At 32.1% G+C, this 25,200-nt stretch overlaps 1 protein-coding gene across 2 annotated transcripts in view; it reads right to left on the bottom strand.

Annotated features, from left to right (window-relative positions):
- Positions 1-556: 556 nt before the first annotated feature.
- LOC107443547 (uncharacterized) overlaps positions 557-25,200 on the bottom strand; it is a 32,792-nt gene continuing 8,148 nt past the window's right edge. For both annotated transcript variants that reach the window (XM_071177352.1, XM_071177353.1), the window contains 11 exons: positions 24,732-24,877; positions 22,514-22,664; positions 21,811-21,953; positions 16,623-16,752; positions 16,319-16,455; positions 13,063-14,568; positions 11,367-11,511; positions 9,670-9,887; positions 7,095-7,277; positions 3,687-3,994; positions 557-800 (listed from right to left, as the gene is read on the bottom strand). In XM_071177352.1, the coding sequence (XP_071033453.1) occupies positions 690-800; positions 3,687-3,994; positions 7,095-7,277; positions 9,670-9,887; positions 11,367-11,511; positions 13,063-14,568; positions 16,319-16,455; positions 16,623-16,752; positions 21,811-21,953; positions 22,514-22,664; positions 24,732-24,877 (3,178 nt within the window). In that variant the 3' untranslated portion in view covers positions 557-689. The remainder of the gene's footprint in view (positions 801-3,686; positions 3,995-7,094; positions 7,278-9,669; positions 9,888-11,366; positions 11,512-13,062; positions 14,569-16,318; positions 16,456-16,622; positions 16,753-21,810; positions 21,954-22,513; positions 22,665-24,731; positions 24,878-25,200) is intronic.

Genomic DNA, 25,200 nt, shown 5'->3' with positions numbered 1-25,200 from the left:
CTTTAAAATAAATTTGCATCCTGATATTAATAATTTCATTCCTATGATCAAATAAAAAGCAAATTTGCTGATAAAATAAATTTGCTGATTCCTGCGAGTGAGTTTTTTTAACATTTCGTGCAATCATTGGAAAATATGTATACATATTTTATACATATTTATACATATATGTATAATTATGTATACATATTTTGTCTTTCAATATATTGAACGACAATTTAATCAAATTCATAGTTTCAGAAAAGCAATAAAATAGTTTATTGTTTTCATATTTGATTACAATAAGTGTGTATCCTTTTGGCTAAACACACATGCTTTATACTTAACGTTAAATTTTTAAAGTTAAAAATTATTTAATTTTTGAGTTAATTTTGATAGCATTCTTATTGAAATCCCACATAAAATAAATATTCATTTCACTTAGATATGTTTTTAAAAATATACGTTTTATTGATCAATTCAAAGAGAGTAAAAATAAATGTAATAACAATTATTAAATTCATTATTAATGTTAAATAATTACTAATGTTAAATAATTATTATTGTTAAGTAGTTATTAATTTAATTGTTATGCATTATAATAGTAAAATGTTTTGTTCCCAAAAATGTGATATATCCTACCAGTTAATGAATATAAGTTTAGTTTTTAGTTCATGGAAATATAAATAATTTTAAGTATTAAAGCAAAATTATCTATAACGTAAAACTCTCCTGGTCACTAGATTGACACTGTCCTCGGTTTTCATAAACATATTCATAACGGAATTTTCAGCTGTTTTGTCAACTAGTACTCCATTCACCTAAAAGACGACAGAAATAAAATTCATTAAATATTTTTAATTAACATAATATATGCTAAAAAATAAAAAAAATTCATTCGCTTCAAAAAATTAATGAATCGGTACAAATCGATGTGTTTCCAATTTTCAAAAATAGACACCCTTTTTCAAAGTTCACTACAAGTGAATAAGAAAAACAAAAGATATGTTTGAAATTGAAAAAAATAAATGAAAAGGGCAACGAATTTTGAAAAATAAATAAGCCTTTCTTCGTTATAATATATTATAGATTATATATTAGTATTGTTTGTTATTATATTATATATTATTATTGTTTGTTATTATATTATATATATTATATATTATTTATTATTACATTATATTACATAATTTTCCCTTTTTTTTGTTGGGAACGTTATGTTTTCAGTTTCAAACTATTTTTGTTTTCCTCATTCGTGTAGCAATTCTTGAGAAAGGGCACCTAGTTTTGAACGCACGAATAATGTTGCCTTCATCACCTGCATAAGCTTTCAAAGCAATTTAAGTTTTTATATTATTAAGTATATCTTTCTGTTTCACTTTCTTGATATTATTCTAATAAAATATGCTTTCTAGCTATTATAATAATTGAAACTTTCCTATCAAAATTATTTCAATGCTTAAGGATACTTTATTTTTTTTAAATAAAACATTATTTATTATTGTTACATTTTACAAATTTGAGAATCCATCTATTTATTTAAAATTTTACGAAACTGAGAAATTTTAATTTAGATTGTGTATGCATCTCCTTCCCTTTTAACTTAACTTTTTTAGATGTTGAACAGCCGGTTCATATTGCATTTGCACCAAAACCAATTTTTAATTTCATGACCTAGTAATGCTGAACCCTACCCTGAAAACTAGGGAACTCCTGAATCAAGCAATTGGAACACTCTCTCATTCATGGAAGATTTTATTTGTAAACTTACTCGCATTTGTGTTACATGAGGAGGAAAACCATGGAAACTTCCTATGTTTATCCCAAAGGGAAAGGAAATTTATTTAATCATTCGTAAGGCATTAGGGATATTTTTCAACAGCGCAATGGTTATTGCAAGCTGTAGAAGTATCGGGCAGCAATCATCGGGATTCGAACTTGGGTAGCCTCATTGGAAGGCGAATAGTCTACCCTGGTCAATCATCTGATTTCTCGTTTAAATTACTGTTTAAAAAGCATTAATACCTTACTACTTCCAACTTTAAAAAAAGTTAATTCATATAAAAATAAAAATGGTGTGTTTTAGTACTTATAAAAAAAACCATATTAAATATCATCAATTTAATTTTTTTTTCAATTATTAGAAAAAGCATTTCTCTAAGATTTTTTTAAACTTTTTATTTTTTTAAAACCTCCAATAAAATTTCTAACGATATAAGACGATGGAAAAAGAGTGCCCAGAATTACAACATTGTACTATGCAAATTAAGAAACAATTGTTGTTGTTGACGTATGCCTGTTAAGGCAGAGGGGTGCGATTGTTTTTCTTTTCCAGTGGCGCCATCTATGGCCAAGAATTAGACTTCTGCCACACCAATACGTTACGCCCGTTTATAGGGTGGACCCATTCATACATCCATTCATTCATCCACAGATCGTAATTTTGACCTGAATCAGAGAACGATCAATCTCCATTTCTGTATCCCCAGGGGTATTGATGGGAACATGGAGGACTTTAAGACTCAACAGATTTAACGTACATCAGTCACCCTTTGGGAGTCTTCGGCCGGCGGGGTTCGAACCCACGAACTCTCAGACATGGCCCCAGTGCCCTACCGACAAGGCTATCCCTGGCTAAGAAACAATTACGAGTATAAATTTCGTTCCAAATTGCTTAGAAAAAGGCAAAGTTTTATGGCCCAGTCCAATAAGTTTCGATACAGTATATGTTATTTCAGAGAGACGATAATCAAATATGAATTATTTCTGGAGTCATCACTTGCTGCTTTGATTCGATAATTAAGGTGGCTGATATCAGTATTTAAAACAAATACTTATATCATCCACCATAATTCACAGTAGTTCTGAATAAAAAAGGAAAAAGAGGAATCAAAGTACAAAGTTAATTTTTAAAGAAGTTTCAAAAACCAGTTATACTTTTTCTATTTATCTATTTTGTTTTAGTATTTTTATTTACTATTTTATTTTTTTATTTTGAATATTTGTAGACCCTCTGAACACACTTGAAACTTCATGTTTATTGAACAGCAAGCAAATATGAATCTACTATGCAAATTTATAGAAGAATTCATTCAGTTTATTTTATTAAAAATATAAAGAAATAAAAAATAGAAAAGCAAAAATCGTGCATGTCTAGTAATTTTTCTCTTGGCCAACCCAAATAGATTCACAGGACATATTGACTTTTCTTTCGGCAAATTCTGGGTCTCAGACAATCACGGATTTTCACCCGTATGTCGTAATTGTCTAACTACATTAGACACAGGGACTTTATGTAAAATCTAGGATATTGCCATGATCAGAATATATTCGCTACAGAATCTAAATTAGTATTTTCATAATCACTTTCATTACGTGATTCATTGATAATTTTTAAGCTCATGAATTTACGTGCATCAAATAATTAGCTACGCCATTGGTTCAAATGCATTTGCAGTTAAGCTTATAAATTGGTCATTTTATTACTTCCTTATTATTACTTATACCGAAACAGGTACTACATCTGTAGTGAATCATTCTCAACGAGCCTTCAATTTTAAAAGTACATGCAATTAAGAACAGAAGTTTCAATAAAAATATAAAACCACAAGCAGGTTACACAATATAACGGGGTGGGCCAAATTTAGCACGTGTCCGTTTTCCAAGCCTGAAATAGTAGTAGCATAGGATATATTTTTGTTTCTTACCTCTATAATCCTGTCATATTTTTTGATGATTTTGGAGTTGTCGGCCGGACCTCCTGGACGGATATCGGTGATATAAGCATTGCCGGTCTTTGGATTCTCTCCAAACAGGAAACCAAAGTCCCAAGTCAACGGATCTCGAAAAAGAGTAAAGTCTTGCTCCAGAACTAGTTTGTCCTGACCTTCGAGGCCTTCAATTGTGCGGATCGAAGTCCTCTTGATGTTGAATTGAGGACCGCTCTGAACGAAAGAATTATGATTGAAGGGTAGATCGAAAAGTTTATTGTTTGCTTCTTTTTTACGTTCATTGTCTGTAAAAAAAAATGTTAAAAAGAGTTCATTTGATAATATTTCAATGTTGTTCTGCAAAATATAGCAAAACCTTATATATATTTCCCATTTATTGTTTACATTGCGCTACTCAAGTTAAACCATATTAAGTTGTAAGGGTCGTTATTTAATTGGAAACTAAACCAAAAGCGGCTATGCTGCGTTAAACACAAATGTTATTTTGATAACGAAATAGTTACATGGGAGTAGGTTGTCTTATTGGGAGTAGAAGATTTGATGGTGAATGCTGTTCGGATCTAAACCCAGGGAAGGTTCTGTTGTCGAGAATCTCAAAAGGAACAACTAACTTGGTAAAGCATCTTTTATTTTTCTTCGGTAAGGCATTAGTGACATTGCAAATTCTTCGGTAAGGGATTAGTGACATTGCAGAAAGTATGGCATTCGTGATATTGCAAAAGGTATGTGATCCCACGTGTGGATCCAGGTCCTTCCTGTGTGCTCCCGGGAGAAGATATGGAAATTATTTATGTATTATCATGTTATTAAAATGTAGTAACAAGTTTAAAACAATTAACGTTAAAAGATGGTAGTTTCAATTGGATAAAAAAATAAATGAATACGAAATCCACAGTTTGTGAGCACGCAGGGGGAGAGAGAAAAAAATGCAGAAAAAATCAACCTTCAGTCTACTATCGACGGAGAATACTGATCTATCTCCAAAAGAGAACGTCCCCTCTTTAGTGGTCAGTCAACGCGCTAGGCGCTGAGCCCTAGAGATTTCGCAAAGGATAAAGACAACCAAGAGGGTGCTTCAGTAGGAGACAGTCCAGTAGGCAAATGGCACAACAAGCATTGTGACGACCGCATCACAGAAATCAAGTGGTTTTAAAGCGTCATTTAACTTTGTCAAAACGCTGAATTATAAAGATCAATTGTACTCAGGTAAGATGCGGCTGATAACATGATGACTGCTTTCTCAACTCTTGAAAATATTGCATACCCATTTAATATGCTTCGAAGTATCCTCAATCTGCGGTAATGTTCCACGTGTTTCTTTATCTGCATGACGAAGTTACATAAAGAAAATTTTTAAGTCTTTGTTCAGAATACTTTTCAAGCCTGATGTTCTTAATGTCTCTGATATTCGTAAATGAAAATATAAAGAAAATTTATTTGGTTTTCGAGATTGAGGAGATTAATCATTCACTACATTCTTCAGGCAGATTTTTTGCTTTCGAAACTAAAACCTTTTCTAAATAAACCAGATTTAAGGTTGTTGAAGACATTAAGAACGTCAAAATGGAAAAGCAATCCGAACGAAGTCTTAAATAATTTGCATCCAAGTATAGAAGCATATTAAGACAGGTGGAGGTTATTTAGAAACATATTAAATAGGTATGCCCTACACACAATAATTTTTAGGACACCTGAAAACCTACATCCTCATCTTATACTTTTAAGAGGAACTGTGGAGTCGGGAAAATATGCTCAAACTTCAACTCCAGTTAGTTAAAAATCCTGTACGTAAAAAAAGGAAAAGAAATTTTGATGTTATAAAGATTATTTAGAAAAGTGTTTATAAATAAGGAGTTATCTGGTCTAGAAGCCAAGTTTAAGCCTCATTTTTGGATTTTTTTTCCTCAGTAAAAAATAATGAGTTATATAATGAATTCCTCGTTTTAATCCTTCACCTTTCAGTTGAGTTTTAATTTTTCCCTAGACAGAAATAATTATAAATTAACTGATATAAAAATGAAAATGGCAGTGCATGACAAGCACAAATGGACAGGCGTATCTCGATCTCTGTAACGAACGAGAACAAAAAATTAACGATTATGTATGAATTAACAATCATGTAGCTATAGATAGAACCAAAAAAATCTGAAAAATTTTATTTTTTCGGAAAATGGGAGTCATTTAAAAAAAAGTGAAAAAGTGAACTTTTTTGGTAATTAGACATACATAAAAAAATTTGTAATTTAAGAATAGGTTCAATTTTCGTCGGTTCTAACCATTGTCCCATCAATCCTCCGCAAATTTCCAAAGCGACTTCCAAATCAATTGAATCGTTTTGTTTTAATCCAAACGACAAAAAAGGAAAACATGATTTTTGGGAAATTGCGTTTACAGTTTTTATAACGTTCCTCTTTAATTCATCGGGACTTACCATCAATCAATGATGCGTGGATCATACAGAACTCCTTCCACGAACTCATACATTTCGCTGGTGTATACTGCTTTCTCCCGGGTCTCCCGTTTATCTGTCTTCTTTATTAAATGTAGACGCCCTATGGTTGGAGTTTTCAAGGCGATCTGTATTACGCCTTTTGCAAAACTTCAACGTCGTGTTGTTAATTCAAATACTCTTGACATCCATCGTGATGGAAAACATGAAACCGTCGTTTAAAATCAAGGAAGCTAAATTATTGACAATTTTCGATTACCTATTCTAACCGTAATAGATTTGTTTTTGAGAAAACGCCAAAATGAGCGAATTTAACTATTACTTATTGTTTTGACAAAACTCGCCAATTTATTTTCCTACGAAATTCTCATTTGGCATGTCTTCGTACTCGTATATAGGTATCAGTGCCTCCTGCGCCATTGTCACAAAAATGCCCTTTCTCACGAAATCGTAAAGCCTTAATTTTCATTACCCTTCTGGCCACAACAGGCTGTTGTGAGAATGTTTTACTTTATTATATTAAAATATGACGTGTAATCTCAATTTAAATAAAATCAACTCAAATCTTATTTTTTTAAAAATTGAAACATGCAATTTAGAATTAATATTAATTTACAAATAATCTGTATATATATTTTTTTTTCTTACTTTAATTTTATCTATGTGTTCTTTTTGTGTTAATATGCTTTTATCATGTGTTTTTTTTTTGTTTGTTATTGTAATTTTGTTCCTTTTTACTCCTTGTTTAAGTCCACTTAAAGTTGAACATTGTATATGGATTAATATTTCCAATAAAGCCATATGTAACAACAACAAATAATCTCAATTCTCTCCTAGAATTTGGCAATTTTTTTCATCGAATAGAGTTGGTGTCGAGTATTTCGACTATAAACTTCACAGCTCTGTTTTTTAGGAGTTTATAGTTAAATGCTTACTTTTCTCCCTGAGAACAGTGAGTTGGTGGGTCTTTGTCTTACGCATAGTCATTGTCTGCAGATTTAAAGTATCTTCTTTTAGAGTTGAAAATGATAGGATTTCGTCACCGGCAAACAGCTGACCCGAACGGTGAGAAGACGAACCTTTCACTACACCTCGAACAAATGATGGATATTTCGGCTCTGAGGAGGAAAAAAGCACAAACCATCTTCAAAATAGCTTTGAATTATGTTCATATTATTAAAAACATTACAATTAATGTCAACAGCATTATTAAAACAAAAATAGATTGTCCGTGTGTCCCATGAATAAAACCACTTACAAAGGAAACTAGGGAAGTGTGACTCGCCAATTTTGAAATAAACTAGTGGGACGTATGCCTTATCAGGAATAATTTTAGNGAAGGAAAAGTAAACCAATGAAAGCAAACCATATGCATTAAGAAAGTCAGTATTAGGAAAGTGTATCAAACACACTTTCTTGCAAGGAGTAACTAGGATCGGTAAGGTGGAACCTCATTAATTAAGAGTGAAGGCTGCAACTTCCGAGGACTGCGTAGCCTAGTCTCTCCCTCATACCGCGTTGAGGCAACCAATTTGCAACAAAAAATTTTTTAGAAAGCCTATTATAGAAGTTTGAAAAGATAGCTGGTGGCGTAAGTCAGATTTTCGAGCTGAAGAGTACCTCAATTTACATTGGAAAAACCTTCGGCAGTGGTGGTATTTGAATTTATCTTCTATCCTAAAAAACAAACAAACCCTGCCGGAAGTTCTCCATGACATCATAGCATGGCGTGACAGTTTCTTCTTTTTTTTTCAACGTCCCGACCTTCTTTGCTTTCATAAGATTTAGTTTGCAATACAGTTTAAAACAATAGAATCGAAAATTTGATTATTTTTAATCAGTTATTCACATCAATCGAATTCTTTATGAGAGAACGATATAGTTTGTTGGCTGCGTTGTTGTTGTTATTATTATTATTAACAATAATAACAATATTATTAATAATAATAAAATTTGACGCCCGGCGGCGGAATGGTAGCGCTTCGCACTCCAGTGCCACAGGTCCTGGGTTCGATCCTCGGGCCGGGCAAGGTTGACTCAGCCTTTCATCCCTTCAGTGGGTCGATAAATGAGTACCAAGCATGCTTGGGAGCTAAACACAGGGGGTTTCGCGTTCGGCTGACCACCTAACCGTAACATCTGCTCCAGCACCCCATAGCCCAAGGTCAAGAAAACTGAGGTGGGCTGAGTAGGCCTCAGCCCTCTATGGGCTGTAGCGCCACTGAGTTTAGTAGTGTATATATATATATATATATATAGTTTGNATATATATATATATATATATAAATTTGGTGCCTTTTAAATAAGATCCGTTTTGTTGTGTACACTTCGAACACTCCCTCTACAGCCCAGACCTTGCGCTGAACGATATTCATCTCTCCTGCTATCGCGGTGGCAACCACTACTACAACGATGAAAAAGACGTGAAAACGGCTGTGATCTTTTGTTTACCGGATCAGGCGGCAAGTTTTTATGAAGAGGGTATTCTAAGTCTGATTGTAGGATATGATAAATGCTTTATTTTATTTTATAACCATCGTTGAACAGCTGATTCGATTTTTGGGTTTATGACTACTAATGTTCAACTCCGTAGCCTATCAATTTTGAATCCAATCCAGAAGACAAGGGAACTCCTGGATCAATTATTAGGAAGAATTTGCCTTTACGGAGGACTTTTTGTTGAAACTAACGAGGATTTAAGTTACATGGAGAGGAAAAGTACGAAAACCTCCCACGGTTAGCCTGACGGCAAGAGGACTCAAACCAATGATCCGTCTACCACTTGGGATAATTTACATCGGTGCTGTGGTTGATGCGAGCAGGGTGCGGAATTTGTATCAACCAGCCATCACTGAGATTCAAACCCAGTTCCTCTCATCGGAAGGTAAACGCTCTATCTCCTGAGCCACCACGATTTCTGGAACAAGCATTGGGACAAACTAGTTTTCGTGGAGAACTTTTTCATGGAACTGTCCCGCCCTTGCGTAACACGAAGAGGAAAAACTCCCTCGGTTATCCCGACGGCAAGGGGATTCTAACCCATAATCCATTTACCTCTGATGATATTTTACATCAGCATTGTGGTCGGCGCGAGTCGATTGCAGAATTCGTACTAGCCAGCCATCGCTGGGAATTGCACCTAGATCACCTCATTGATAGGCGAAAGCTCTATCCCCTGAGCCACTGCTCGAATGATAAATTTTTTAAACAAACTTGACAGCTATGTTGAAAAATTGGGAATCTGCATGTAGAATCTGAAAATAAATTTGCTTCGTGAAAATTTTCTTTCGCTTGGTTTTTATTTTCAAACGACCTTTATTTGAAATAACGCGTGGAACTTTGATGTGCATTGAAGGGTGAACAAAACTTCTCTTGGTTGTATTTTAGAAATCGAAACTTAATGTATGTATTATTGTTTGAGTTCTGTTATTGTTATTATTTTATTTAGCTAGTTGTTTATGTTTTTATTGTAGTTTGAAAAGAAAGTCAGTATTTGTTAGAAGTTCTTACCGTCCATGACAAGTCCCAATTTGAGACAAGTTTCGAGATGGAGGGTGAAAGTGCCCCACCTGTCTTCAGCATCCATGACGTCGAATTCTACAGTCATGACAACCTCGTCGATGTTGAAGACCTCTCTCTGCAGAGATTCCAGCTCACCGATGGACATTCCGACAGTGCCATACCCATTCAATGCAAGGATTCTGTCACCTTTTTTAAGCAATCCGCACCTGATGAAAAACACAGGAATGCATTACGATAAGTATATTATCATTTAAACAATTCGATGAACACTTAACAGTTTTGTTAATAATATCGCTCATTTGGTGAAACAATTGGCATAACTGCAAAATTACGTCATTGTTTCACCAAATGGGCGGTATATAGAACACTCTATTCCCTCTAAAGTATCGAAAGAAATGTTAAAAAAATAATAATAAATAAAATAAATAAATAAATAAATAATCCGAATTTATCCTTTATTTTGCCATTGGTCGCTGTTTTTCAAAGGAAAAATAATATTTTTTATATCGTTCATTTGGTGAAACAATGACGTTACTTGAATTTGCAGTTACGTCATTGCTTCACCAAATGAGCGATATAACGAAAACATACCATTCTTATTGTATTTCATTAATATTTCCAGCGTTGATAGTAAATATATATACTTTTTTTTAACTTTTTTATTTTACACTAACCGCCTCTTTTTAAATAAGTTTATTTCGAAGTATTTTAAGATTTAAAATGGTAGTCAGAAATAAAATTTATTTAAATATTTAGTACAATTTATGCTGACATGAAACAAAATCAAATATGATAATTACCTGAAAGTATGGATATGAACTTTTGAATATGAACGAAAAAAGAAATTCAACCTGCATTTTTTAGATTTTTATATATTTTAGTACAAATACAATTCCGATAATCTAACGAAAGAGATTTTCTAAGTAACTATTAGACTGTTTTTTACAATTAAAAAGTTCCAAAATATATTTTTGTTTGTAATAAGAGCGTCATAAAATATATGTGTCTAAAAGGAAAACAGGTATTCCATCTGCATCAAAGGGTTAAGCGCTTTGTGAGTTTAAATATTTAAGACTAATTCCAATTAAAATTCTACAAATTATTGATCTAGGATATCTCCTGGAGTTACTGACGATTCAGCCCCTCGTTTTCCTTTAGGGACGCATTGCCTCCTTAAGCAATGATGGCAACAAAACATGCACTTATGCTATTTGTACACGTGCTCTCCAGTACTTTTCGACAATAAAATTAATACTACTTAATGCAGGGCACATGCCAAAATGTTTAGCAATGATGATCTGACCAGAGCTCCTGAGAGTACAGTCAGGTGAGTCGACGACACCAATTCGTTAGAGATGAGAACTCAGACAATCATCTGTTATTAGCATTCTAAAAAAGCTGCAGCAGTTCTTCTTAAGGCCTCCGTAACACAGCTAGGACTCTCATTTAGAATTGTTCAACCCTTGTTCCTTGATGTTTCCACTTTAAAATTCTATTTAAAGGTCAAAAAGACTAAATAGAGATTTATAGTACTTTCACAAAGCATCCTGAACGCTCATTTGCAATATGTTCTGAGCAAACTCTATTGAGGACCCTAGATTGTCCTGTTGTAAGTGCTCAGAACAAACAAGGGAATGCGAAAGTTCTAAATCTCTCTACACAAAAGTTAGGTTCAAAAAGCTTACTTGTGTGCTGAACTATAAGGCTTAATGGCGAATATGATTGGCACACGGTTTTCATCATCCATTAACAAAGAACTGTAACCGAGAATGAAACCAAATGCTCCATTTTCAGCCTTCAACAAAACTTCCTGACGATCAGTATGATGAGCTGGAAAAATAAATAAATAAATGAATAGGAAATGAACACAAGTTGAAATGTCGAATCATTATTTCTGAAATAAGGCATTGATATTTGATGACAACTGGTACTCTTCCCCTCTTTCGCATAAAACGTTACCTACAGTTGACGAAATTATGACGACTTCGGTTAATAATGGTAAGTTATACTTTTTCTAATGGTAAAATTATTACATCAACGTTGTTGTTGTTGTAGCTTATTTCGCACCTGGTCTGACGGAGTCAGAATAGATCTAAGAATCCGTTGACATTCATATACAAAAAGAGAAGATGCATGAATTCCAACGCATAACTTAGTATTGTTTCCAGATGGGTATTTTACAAGTTTTCAAAACATCCATTAATTTATAGCGCCATGCACAGAAATACTTTGCCTACTTGATTATCGAAGCGTTTTTCAAGAATAACAACTTCTTATACAATTCGAATAGGTGATCGATTGTGAATCAAACTGTTACATGTTAAGAGAGCCAATACTACTTACCCTCCATCTAATATTTTGATAGTGAAGGTTTAATGGGCTGTGCAGGTATCATGCTGGATAGTCACCTACACATACACCCGCAAATCTCTTAAAAAGGTACTGAGACTAGTGTGATTATAGAAATTAAGTGCCGGTACACAATTTTCACTCTTTTAGGAGTACTGTTGACTGGATTTAATTTTAACAAAGTATAACACCCGATTACACAAAAACCACGGTTGTTGACGAATTTCTGCAAAAAAAATAGCAGAATAGATTCCCGTGTCTAATCCCAACCCCAGATTTGCGACACTTTGAAATGGCAACTCACACCTGGCAACCATTTGAAAACAATGGTGCTGAACAAAGGGGGACCAACTGTAAAAGAATTCCTGAAATCTCGTATTTACAGTATAAAATCAAAATTTGAGGCTTGTATATAATAGAAAAGAGATTGAAGTTGGGACATACGCCCATCAACCCTTTGTTTTCTGTTCGATTACCTCTAACCATTGTTTCATGCTTTCAGACTCCGATACATATGGCATACAACATACTTTTCAAATTCTACGCAATTTCCGTAGTTTCAGAATGTATTCTTTCTAGTGGTAGCAAAAGACACGCGTTAATATTTCAGTAAACTAAAATTGAAAGAATTTACACCACCACTACTCATTAATAACTAAAACATAATATATAAAGAGTCAGGCTGACTCAAAGAACAGGTTCTAAGTCTTGTAAAAGTTTTATCAAAATTCCAATCATTGTTAAACTTTCTGATCATGTTTTTGTTGGCTCCAACTTCAAGCATAGGTAAATTAAAAACTTTTCAGTGGTTCTGTATACATTCGATGAAATTTAAAAACTTTTATTTCAAACATCAGTGTATTTGGGAACAAGTCATTCTTTTCGCGTAATTATGCGACGATTAAATACTCATTAGGAAATAAAGAAGGAAAGATTACTAACAAAAAGCGAAATCGTGCGGTACCTATTTATTTACGTAAGGGGTAACGGTAGTTACAAACCTAATAAAAAATTATTATGATTTTTACATACTTGTGAAATTTGCTTTCTTGGCGCTAGTCTTTACAAGATGACCATCTGATTTGTGACTGGTACCGGCCATTGGTTCTTCAGCATGGACTTCAAACCCCATAGAGCTTTTGCATTGACAAAGAGGCTTACGGGCTGGAGTTTCAGGCAATGGTGTCGAATGTCTTTCGAATGCATTTATTGGCCTGATAGAAGATAAGCTTTGACCATCTTCGTTTAATATCCCTCTTTGTCTATCTGCTTCAGTTAATGAAGTTAAGGTAGAACTAACCATACAATCATTCGTTAATGTAGAGCTAGGTCTTGAATGCTTATCGTTTTCATAAATATTGTCTCGGTTAGAATCACATCGCATTCCTGTTTGATTGTAAACAGGATAAATTATAGCATCCTGGTCATATCGTGCAGAACAACACTGTTTAGCATTTTCGAACGGTGATATTGATAGATTTGTTACGCCAGACGAATTAAAAGGTTCAGAATTCGTGGTTTTTGCATTTGTATTTTCGCTCCTTCTAAGGCTATACATAACTGTTTGCTGAGATAAATTTAAACCAACTTGAGCCTCGGACAATGCTTGTGAATCGCTCGTTGATCGAATTTCGTTTGGTGTATACTTAGTTGAGTCTGGAGAAGATGATGAAGCTCCAACTCCTCTAGTTCTCGGAGCAATCAAATTGTTTTCAACTTTTGGCACTGTTTGACAAGTTTGAGCTTCAGTGGTTGACTCTGTGCCAAATCGTAACATGCAATCATGACATGGAAGAGGCAATTGGCAAACTCTCTTCATCACATGCCGAATTGTGTTATATTCTTGCTGAGTCGTATTGTTCAGGGAAAGTAAAAGATGCACTTTACGTACAGCAAACGAGGCAGCGTAGAATTCATTAACGCACAGTCGACAATTCCTATTAATTTCAACAACAGCCTGAATGAGTTTTTTCGCAGAGGTTTTTGACACGAGTCTCCTACTGGCAATATCATTCACAGCGTCGATAAATTCAATTGTACATTTGTCACCAATAATTGGGTCTTCACTCTGTTGAGTTCTTACTTGTGCGTCATTGCAGAAATTGTGATTCATTCTAGCCGAGTTTTTAATAACACGAATGAGCAGAGCATGCGTCAAATTCAATAGCAGGTCAAATTGTCCTTTGAGTTTTTCTAACTCACTATTTTTATCACTTTGATAACTCTCGTTGGTATTTATTTCATCTCTTGACAGACTTGCGTCTTGTATTATGTCTGAGGTCTCATTCGGTAAGCTTTGTTGAATGTTACCTACATTCATCTGTATATCCTTTAGTATGGACATGATTTTCAACTGGTAATCATTTTGAGTTTTATAATTTTCCATGACTTTGAAGAAATCATCTTCCGGTATGGGATCGTAATAGGAACTGGACCAGCTGTTTGGAGGAACAGGCAAAGATGATGAGAAAGTTTGCGAGGAACATTCTGACTTGGATGTCGCCTGACAAACACTGGTTTCAAGTTTCGTATTCTTACCTAGAAAAATGATTATCTTTAAGTATAATTATTTTTATATTTACAAAGATATTTTATACTTGTAAATATATATTTACATATTTACAGTATATCGCTAAGCCTGCATANAAAAACCTGTTAGGTTAATTTAAAAAAAAAAATTGACATCAAATTTTTTAAATTTTTTCTCCAAAAAACTTTCCAAATTAATTGGAGTATGTAATTGCAAATCAATTAATTATTAATAATTAATTAATAATTAATTAATTTTCTGATTAATTTATTAATTAGCAAATTAATTACAAATTAATTAGATAATGAGACAATTACAATAATTAATAGTCTGCATTGAAGTAATAAAATACCGATTTTTCTATATATTGAATTATTTTTTATCTCTCACAGGACCTTCTATGGGCCGAAACGAATGTTGCCCCCTAAAATTATTCCTCATAAGGCATACATTCCACTAGTTTATTTCAAAATTGGCGAGTCACACTTCCCTAGTTTCCCTTGTTAGTGATATACTGTCGCACGACCACCACTGGCGAACAATAAATTTTGTGTGATAACTACATTTATAACTTTTCAATTATGATTTGATCTTTTTTTGATATCTTACTATTTATTAAAATAATCTGTCGGAAAAATTGTGTTCGAAAGATATTTCTTTCCGTTGTCGCCCCTGGTTTCGACAGGAGGAAAAATCTTATTTTTCCTTATCTTCACACTGTCACGTGTTTCTTAAATTTCTAATTTCACGTTTTGTCATTATATCGTGATAAAAATTAAAAATTTAAAAAAAAAATCATGTAGGAATTCGTAACAATAACTACGGAATCGCGATCGAAAACTACATGGATTTACAATGAAGTCAATGTAAAAGCAAACTAAGTGATCAAAAATCGAAAGGTGATTACTCAAATGTGCAACTTGACGCAACAGCGTTGGTTTTAAAAATATCGAGATTTTTAAAATTATTTAGAAATTAATGGGCGTAACTGCCTAAAAGATTGGTTGAAAAAATGTGGATTTAAGACATGTGGATTAGATTAAGGGGAAATCGGCGCGAAAACGAAATTTGAATAAACCCTTCATAATAATGTCCAATAAAATGTAACAGGATTTCAAATAAATAAATAAAAGCAAATAAGAAATAAGTAAATAAAATAACGCGCTGAGATTTGTAACACTAATAGCTGGAAAACCATATGGATGGATTTACGATGAAATCTGTATAAAATGAAAAGAATATGGTTTAAAATCGATGGACGATTACTCATACCGCGATTACTCATATACGTTTGTAGTGTCATGGGCCGTATAACTTAGAAATAAAAATATCTGGATTTTCAGCATTACGTAGAAATACATAGGTGTGACGGGGGAAGGTGCTAATAGTTTTACTGGCTACCAACATTCTTCACATTCTCGGAGCCCAGTAAATTTACATACATATACATACATATACATATATTTATATGTTACTGTTAAAACTCAAAAACTTAAAATATAGGCAAAATTTAGAAAATTTTAGTTTTTAACAGTCTACCACTCAATACAATATTTTGCAAAGCGCGTAATAATTGGCAGCCCTGCTATATGCTACATTAGTTTTGAAATAATTAGCTTTTAAAGATTACGATAGCCATACACAGACTGTTTTCCCAATTATTCTCTTCCCTATTGGTATAAGCAATTTTGAAACTACAGACCTCTCTTTTGGCATAGAAAATCTAATTCAGGTGAAACTATCTTGTCAAATTTTCACCTTTGTGTAAGAAGGTAAGTTTTCCAAAACCTTTTCTAAACCGCCGAAGGAGATCATTTGCTTTAGTTGAGGACATGGTTTTTACATCGACTCCGTTTATTGACAAAATTTCATCTTGCACCTGAAACACGCCACATCTGAAACAAAGAAAACACTAAGATATTATTGAATTAAAGGATATATATATATATATATATATATAATTTTCTGTTGAAAAAAATCATTCGTCAANTATATATATATATTAATTTAATTAAGGGCAGTTTGAGAGCACACTCACATAGCAATGATAGTAAATAAATACCTCTGAGCTAAGCTGCCTTGTTGAATGAATGATATAATCATTTTCGAGTTTTCATCATTGACCACTGTCATCCCGAGATTGGCATCAGGACAAGTTATTTCCAAGTGAGTGTCTTTTTCTTCGGTCAAATCTAAGAAAATAAATGACAGATCACTTTAAACCTTTTTAACATTATTAATATTATTTACGAAACATTTTTTGTAAGAACAGAGCCTAAACAGAACACAGTAAACTGAACATTATATGACATGAAAAATGTGAAGTTTGCTGCTTAATTTTTCAAATATCAACAACTTAAATGATATATTTTTCTGTGCAGTTTATCTTCCAAACATGTCTTCAAACATGCCATATCAAACGTACCTTCCAAACATGTCAAATAAATTTTAAATAATTTTGTGATTTAAAATAATTGTATAAAAAAATTAAAATTAACCAAAAATATTTTTTTCTCATTTTGAGATTATCAAACTGAATTGGCCAAATAATAAAAAAATTGGTTAAGGATCGTGGAAACTCTGGTTGAGCATTTTGAGAGTTGATTACGTGAGAAAGATACTAATATTTATCTGAAATGGTAAGGCAATTAACATTTTGCACCATTATCATTATCAGCATAAAGAACACTGGCTAAAGAGACTTTAAAATACTGAACTTAAAATACCTTACCAATAATTCCAACATTATATTCGATGAGAAGTAAGACTTCGTCTTTGTTTTGCAGGAAACTGACTACTTCTGCCAATGGAATCCAAGACAAGTTCTGATTGTCAACCTCCAGCAATCTGTCTCCGTCCATCAAAGTCCCTTCTCTACACAAAAAAACGGAAATAATAATTTTTTAATTAACACGTTCGATGTAGTGATGATTAGAAATGATCAACCGGAGCTAGAAATGGTTATTGGCCTCGAAAAATTATAGTACAGAGCAACTTGATCTATGTAGTCCCTAGAAAATTTGATGCGGCATCAATAAAGTACCAAGTCAACAAAGTACCAAATATTCAATAAGGACTATATTGTTGTAGTATTATATTATTGAATACTAGCGATACTACTACTTGAAAGAAATCAGATCTTTAAAGGGTTTGATATTTTCAGTACAACAAAGCCCAGATGTCCCCAAGATTTCCCAGTGCTTTTTTTTTCTTTCCTTTTCCTCTTTTTTTAAAGTTAATCTTGGCTCCAACGACCAAAAATTAAACCCTTCCTTTTAGATTGAATATACAATATGATTTGATTAGCTTGCCTTTTCCTTAAGAGAACTAATGACGGCGAATGTATGCATTTCTTAGGGATAAGTATTTGGGAAAAATAAGTAAAAATTAGCCTTATTAAAAAGCTTTCTATTAGGCTGCCTATTTAAAAAAAATTGAAGTTATGTACCTATCAGCTGGACTCCCATGCTTGATGCTGCTGATGACTGGATATTCTAAAAGTTCTGAACTTTTTCTTAAAACAAATCCAAAAGTTCCGTTTACTTTTCTCAAAGCCAGAAACATTCTCTGGGATGAATATATTCTACAATAACCAAAACCTGAGAAAAGATATGAAGAAATTCTGATAATTTAAAGACAGTATATATAATTAAACAAGTTTAATTTTTTTAATTAATAAATTACAAAAGGGAAAAAATTTAAAAAAAAACATATTACCATTCTTATTTTGCTGCTGCGTTAAATTTAAATAAGTAATAATTAATAACATATAATAACATATAGTAAATAAGTAAATATCGAAAATATATTTTTAGAAAGGGTTTTCGAAAATCTAGCTAAATATTTTTATACAATTTGTAGTTTTGGAAATATAGATATAGATATATATATTTCTCAATAGACTATTCTATTTAAAAATCAGAAATTCTATTCATTTCAATTAATGGAATTTTTATGACAGAAATAGAATTTTTAAAATAATTTTCTTTAAATTTAATGTAACTCTTTTAAAACATTTTTCCAAGTTTTTGATTAAGGAGAATTGTTGAATTAAAGCAATATTTTAAAGCCAACAGTTCTCCTTGCATGCGAGACAATTAGAGTTGGGCGACATATCTTATAAAGTAAAAATTGTAGATTTAGGTAATTTATAGTAAAATAATTACTTTGAATTCGTCAAGATAAACTGTATGAATTTTTTTCAAACCTTAAAAATTATCTGAAATAAATAAGCAAATAAATAGAACAATTCCGTCCTATTGGTAAGTGAAACTTCGGGTACTTTCTTTGTCTACGTAAAGTATTTAGGAATATATTTGCATACAAAATCGGTTTAAATATTTTTATTTTGTTTATAAAAAATATTCCATCAGCAGCTCTTCTACCATTGCATCTTGTTTGCATTGATGATTGGTTTAGTTGGTTGCGGTTGGTTAGAATGCAAAATGACGGTAAATATACATTGTTTACAAAGATTAACTGACGGCTATCAGGCAGCTTTAAGGTGGAGTTGATTGAAAAAGTATATTTTGTTATTTTCATTTATTTATAGTGATTAAGGAAAAGAGTAGTATATTTAAAATTTGCTTTCTCGAGAACCATTCAGTCGATTTTGTCCAATCTTTTTGTGCCATTAAAAATATTTTTTAAGATGATGTAAAAAAATTGTATACTTTACATTTATTTGACCATTACAAAAATAATTAGTAATCATTAAACAATATTTTTTTGCGTGGAATTATTTCTGCATAAACGAATTTTATTACGAAGATTTTTCGATTCGTTTAAAAAGTTCTCGAGATAATGGTAAAAACTCCAAAAATAAAGTGTCCCGAACTTTAGACCATTCTCCTGCCTAAACAAATGAAATCATATTTTGAAGACTGTTGTTTAATACTCATATTTTGAGAGGCAAATCTCCAAATAGGCTGAAAAAAAGTATCTTCATTCAGAAACTGTACTTTTTTGTGTTTGTTTGCGCAACTTAAATTAATGTTTGCACTATTTTACGAACATATTTTAGGCTAGACTCTTAAATCATTCATATTGAGTACCTGAAAATCCGAGCATTCAATTTCACTTTGATTGTGATTCTTTTCCGATTTCACTTCCAAACCAAATTTATTATCAATTCGATTTTATTTCCTTAACCTAAAGTGAAAAACAATTTGGCGTGAAAAATCACTAGTCTTTGGCATTGACAACTTTCACTCTTTCGGAGAATGGATTTCACAAGTGTTAAACAATTACCGACAAACAATCTTACTCAGAGCCGCAATGGCTCAAGGGATAGAGCGTTCATCTTCCAATGAGGCGAACAGGGTTCGAATCTCAGTCGATACGAATTCCACATCCGGCTTGCACCGACCAACGTGCTGACGTGAAATATCCTCGGTGGCAGACGGATGATGGGTTAGAGTCCCCTTGCCATCTGGCTAACCGTGTGGAGGTTCTCGTGGTCTTCCTACTATGTAACGCAAATGCGGGTTAGTTCCATCAAAAAGTCCTCCACGAAGGTAAATTTATCCCAATACTTGATCCAGGAGTTCTCTTATCTTCTGGATTGGGTTTAAAATTACAAGGCTACGGAGTTGAACATTAGTAGTCGTAAACCCAAAAATTGGGTCCGCTGTTCAACGACGGTTATAAAATTACAAAACAATCTTACTCAAAAATATATTTATATCTGGACCAGGTTGAAATTCGCTATCGTTAAGACTATTAGGCCTTTGTATATTTGTTGTAATTATTTATGTGTAGTGGTGATTAAACTCATTTATAATTATTATAATAATTTAAAAAGTTTAATGGAAATTTAATGAGAAAAGTTTAATGAGTTCCGCTACCACTTTAAATATGAAAATAAAATCATTTAACAATTAATAATCGGAAAACCGGGAAACGGGAAAACCGGAAAAGTTGGCAGCTATATCTTTGGGCATCCTGTATTAGGCAGGGAGTACAAATGTGAAAAAAAAGGCAGAGGTGAAGAATAATCAAGAAAATGATAATTTGTTCTTACATGCTTCCCGAGTGACATATTCCACTTTCATGTTAAGGCGAGGATTGGAATCTTTGAAATATCTCTTCACATCTTTCTTACTCATTCCTTTAGTATCGAATTCCCTGATGGACAAGATGACGTCACCGTCTGACAAGCAATGGCTCCTGAAAATCACAATCGACAAGTTTTGCTCATCGCAGGTGTTTAACCAAATTAGGCATCATTTCGGGAGGAATAGGATTTTTTTTAAAGATAGAACTAGTAACTTAATTATTCAATTTTTTAAAAATTCATTTTCGAGAAATAACAATCTCATGCCTACCATAATATACANATAATTTTTAGATTGAGCAAAACTTTAAATCGGATCTTCATAATTACCGATCAAAAATAGCTCACGCTTGATATTATATTATAATTATATTGGTGCAATTGAAATCTGTACTTCACATTTGTATGAAATCATCTTTGATGATTAGAAAATATAGTTTCAAAGAATTTCTTAACACTAGAAAGACGGAAAATTAGTATATACCTATATTGCCCCAAAGCAGTCAAAATGACAGGATTGTAAATGCGTAAATAAATTTGTTTAAAAGTAATTTTTAAAATTTTTTATATTATTTACAGTTATATAACAAGTTATTAGTAAATATTAACAATAAAAAAATTATACGTTGCACAAAAAGTCACAAAATTCTAAGAAATTGTGTCATTATATGCATTGTTTTTCCAATTGAAATTAAAAAACAGTCAAAATGACTTCCTTGGGTAATCTAGTGTTAAAGAAATAACTTATTTTTTTGTGCAGTTTACCTTCCAAATATATATCAAACATATCTTCCAAACATATTTTCCAAACATATATAAAACACATTTTCTAAACATATGTCAAACATATCTTCCTAACATATCATATCAAACATATCTTCCTAACATACCATATCAAACGTACCTTCCAAACATGTCATATATATTTTAAATAATTTTGTGATTTAACATAATTGCATAAAACGTTAACCCAAAACATTTTGCTCATTTTAAAATTATAAAACTGAATTGGCAAAACAATCGAAAATTAGTTAAGGATCATAGAAACTCAGATTGTGCATTTGGAGAGTTGGTTGTGTGAGAAAGATACTAATATTTATCTGAAATGGCAATTGATATTTTGCATCATTATCATTATCAGCATAAAGGACACTGGCTAAAGAGACTTTAAAATACTGAACTTAAAATACCTTACCAATAATTCCAACATTATATTCGATGAGAAGTAAGACTTCGTCTTTGTTTTGCAGGAAACTGACTGCTTCTGCCAATGGAATCCAAGACAAGTTCTGATTGTCAACTTCCAACAATCTGTCTCCGTCCATCAAAATCCCTTCTCTGCACAAGAAAACAGAAATAATATTTTGCTATCAACACATTCGACGTTAGAAATAGATTAAACGGAGCTAGAAATGGTTACCGACCTAGTTAAAATGATAATACAGAGAACCATGATCTATGTAGACCCTAGAGAATTTGGTGCGGCATCAATCAAGTACAAGTTGTATGATATTCAATAAGGACTATATTGTTGTATTTTATGACTGAATACTAACAATATTACGACTTGAAAGAAATCAGATCTTCAAAGGGTTTGATATTTTCAGTACAACAAAGATGTTTCCAAGATTTCCTTCCTTTTTTTTCTTTCTTTTTCCTCTTTTTTTTACTCAGTTTAGTTAATCTTGGCTCCAACTGCCAAAAATTAAACCCTTCTTTTTAGATTGAATATACAACATGATTTGTATGATTTGATTAGTTTGCCTTTTCTTAAGAGAACTAATGACGACGAATGTATGCATTTTTAAGGATAAGTATTTGGGAAAAATAAGTCGAAATTAGCCTAACTAAAAAGCTTTCAATTAGGCTACCTATTTAGAGAAATCTAAATGGTGTACCTATCAGCTGGACTCCCATGCTTGATGCTGCTGATGACTGGATATTCCAAGAGCTCTGAACTTTTTCTTAAAACAAATCCGAAAGTTCCGTTTACTTTTCTCAAAGCCAGAAACATTCTCTGGGAGGAGTATATTCTACAATAACCGAAACCTGAGAAGAGATATGAAGAAATTCTATTAACTTAAAGGCAGTATATATAAGTGAACAAGTTTAATTTTTCGATTAATAAATTACAAAAGGGAAAGAATTTAAAAAAACATATTACTATTCTTATTTTGTTGTTACATAAAATTTCTTAGAAATAAATAAATATCAAAAAAATATTTTTAGAAAGGGTTCTCGAAAATCAAGCTAAATATTTTTATACAATTTGTCGTTTTTACATAAATATATATTTAAAAAAAACTAGAGCTATTTTTCACTGTTTGCGAAGATATAAATTTTAGGAAAGATGAAATTGTTCGATTTCTTTGATTTTTTTATCACAAAAATTTCGACCTATGTACGGTAACGAAAACCATAGAAAAAGCAACTTAAAAGATATCATTTTTAAACGATTTCTCAATAGACTAATTATCTTATTTAAAAGTCAAAAATTCTATTTATATCAAATAAAGGAATTTTTATGACAAAAATAGAATTTTTAAAACATTTCTTTTTAAAATTTAATCTATTAATGTTAATCTTTTAAAATATTTATCTAAGTTTTTGATTAATGAGAAACCTTGAATTAAAGCAATCTTTTACAGCCTCTTCGTATGCGAGACGATTAGAGTTGGGCGACATATTTTATAAGGTAAAAATTGTAGTATTAGATAATTTATAACCAAATAATTGTATCAATTTTTTTCAAACCTTAGAAATTATCTGAAATAAATAAATAAATAAAACAATTCAGTCCTATTGGAACTTAGTGTATTTTCTTTGACTAAGGGAAATTTTTAGGAATATATTCGCATACAAAATCTGTTTAAATATTTTTATTTTGCTTATAAAAAATATTCCACAAGCAGCTCTTATACCATTACATCTTGTTAGTATTAATGCTTGGTTTAATTCGTTTCGGTTGGTTGGAACGCAAAATTGTGGTACATTATTTACCAAGACTAACTGACAGCTATCATGCAGCTTCAAGGAGGAGTTGACCGAAAAAGAATATTTTATAATATTGATTTATTTATGGTGATTAAGGGGAAAAAAAGTCGTATATTTAAAATTTGATTTCTCGAGATCCGTTCGGACGATTTCGTTCAAATTTTTTTGTGTCATTAAAAATATTCTTTAAAATGATGTAAAAAAATTTTATACTTTACATTTATTTGACCATTAGAAAAATAATAAGTAATCATTAAACAATATTTTTTGCATGGAATTATCTTTACATAAACAAATTTTAATACGAAGGTTTTTCGATTCACTGAAAAAGTTCTCGATATAATTGTAAAAACGCAAAAATAAACGGTTCGAACTTTAGACCATTCTCCTGCCTAAACAAATGAAACCATATTTTGAAGACTGTTGTTTAATACTCATATTTTGAGAGACAAATCTCCAAATAGGCTGAAAAAAAGTATCTTCATTCAGAAACTGTGCTTTTTTGTGTTTGCTTGTGCAACTTAAATTAATGTTTGCACTATTTTACGAACATATTTTAGGTTAGGCTCTTAAATCATTCATATTGAGTACCTGAAAATCCGAGCATTAAATTTCACTTCGATTGCAATTCCTTTTCGATTTCACTCAACCAAATTTATTATCAATTCGATTTTATTTCCTTAACCTAAAGTGAAAAACAATTCGGTCTTGAAAAATCACTAGTCTTTGGCATTGACAACTTTCACTCTTTCGGAGAATGGATTTTACAAGTGTTAAACAATTACCGAAAAACAATCTTACTCAAAAATATATTTATATCTTGGCCAAGTTGAAATTCGCTGTCGTTAAGACCATTAGGGTTTTATATATTTGTTGTAATTATTTATGTGTAGTGGTGCTCAAACTCATTTATAATTATTATAAATGAGTTTAATTAATTCAAAAAGTTTAATGGAATAACATGAGTTTCACTATCACTTTAAATATGAAAATAAAATCTTCCGGGAAAACCGAGAAAGTTGGTAGCTATGTCTTTGGGTATCCTGTATTAGGCAGGGAGTACAAATGTGAAAAAAAAGGAAGAGGTGAAGAATAATCAAGAAAATGATAATTTGTACTTACATGCTTCCCGAGTGACATATTCCACTTTCATGTTAAGGCGAGGATTGGAATCTTTGAAATATCTCTTCACATCTTTCTTACTCATTCCTTTAGTATCGAATTCCCTGATGGACAAGATGACGTCACCGTCTGACAAGCAATGGCTCCTGAAAATCACAATCGACAAGTTTTGCTCATCGCAGGTGTTTAACCAAATTAGGCATCATTTCGGGAGGAATAGGATTTTTTTTAAAGATAGAACTAGTAACTTAATTATTCAATTTTTTAAAAATTCATTTTCGAGAAATAACAATCTCATGCCTACCATAATATACACCGAAGAGCCATTACATTATAAACATTCTGCTAATAACATATAAGACCAACTTTAGCCCTCAAAACTGCTAGCACCCGCCGTGGCATTGATTCCACAAGGTGCTGATAGGTAATCTGAGGTATCTGGTACCAAGCGCTCACCAACTGGTTCTGC

Source organism: Parasteatoda tepidariorum, chromosome 2 (assembly GCF_043381705.1).
Source record: "Parasteatoda tepidariorum isolate YZ-2023 chromosome 2, CAS_Ptep_4.0, whole genome shotgun sequence".
NCBI lineage: Eukaryota > Metazoa > Arthropoda > Arachnida > Araneae > Theridiidae > Parasteatoda > Parasteatoda tepidariorum.
This window is presented reverse-complemented; position numbering and strand designations above follow the sequence as displayed.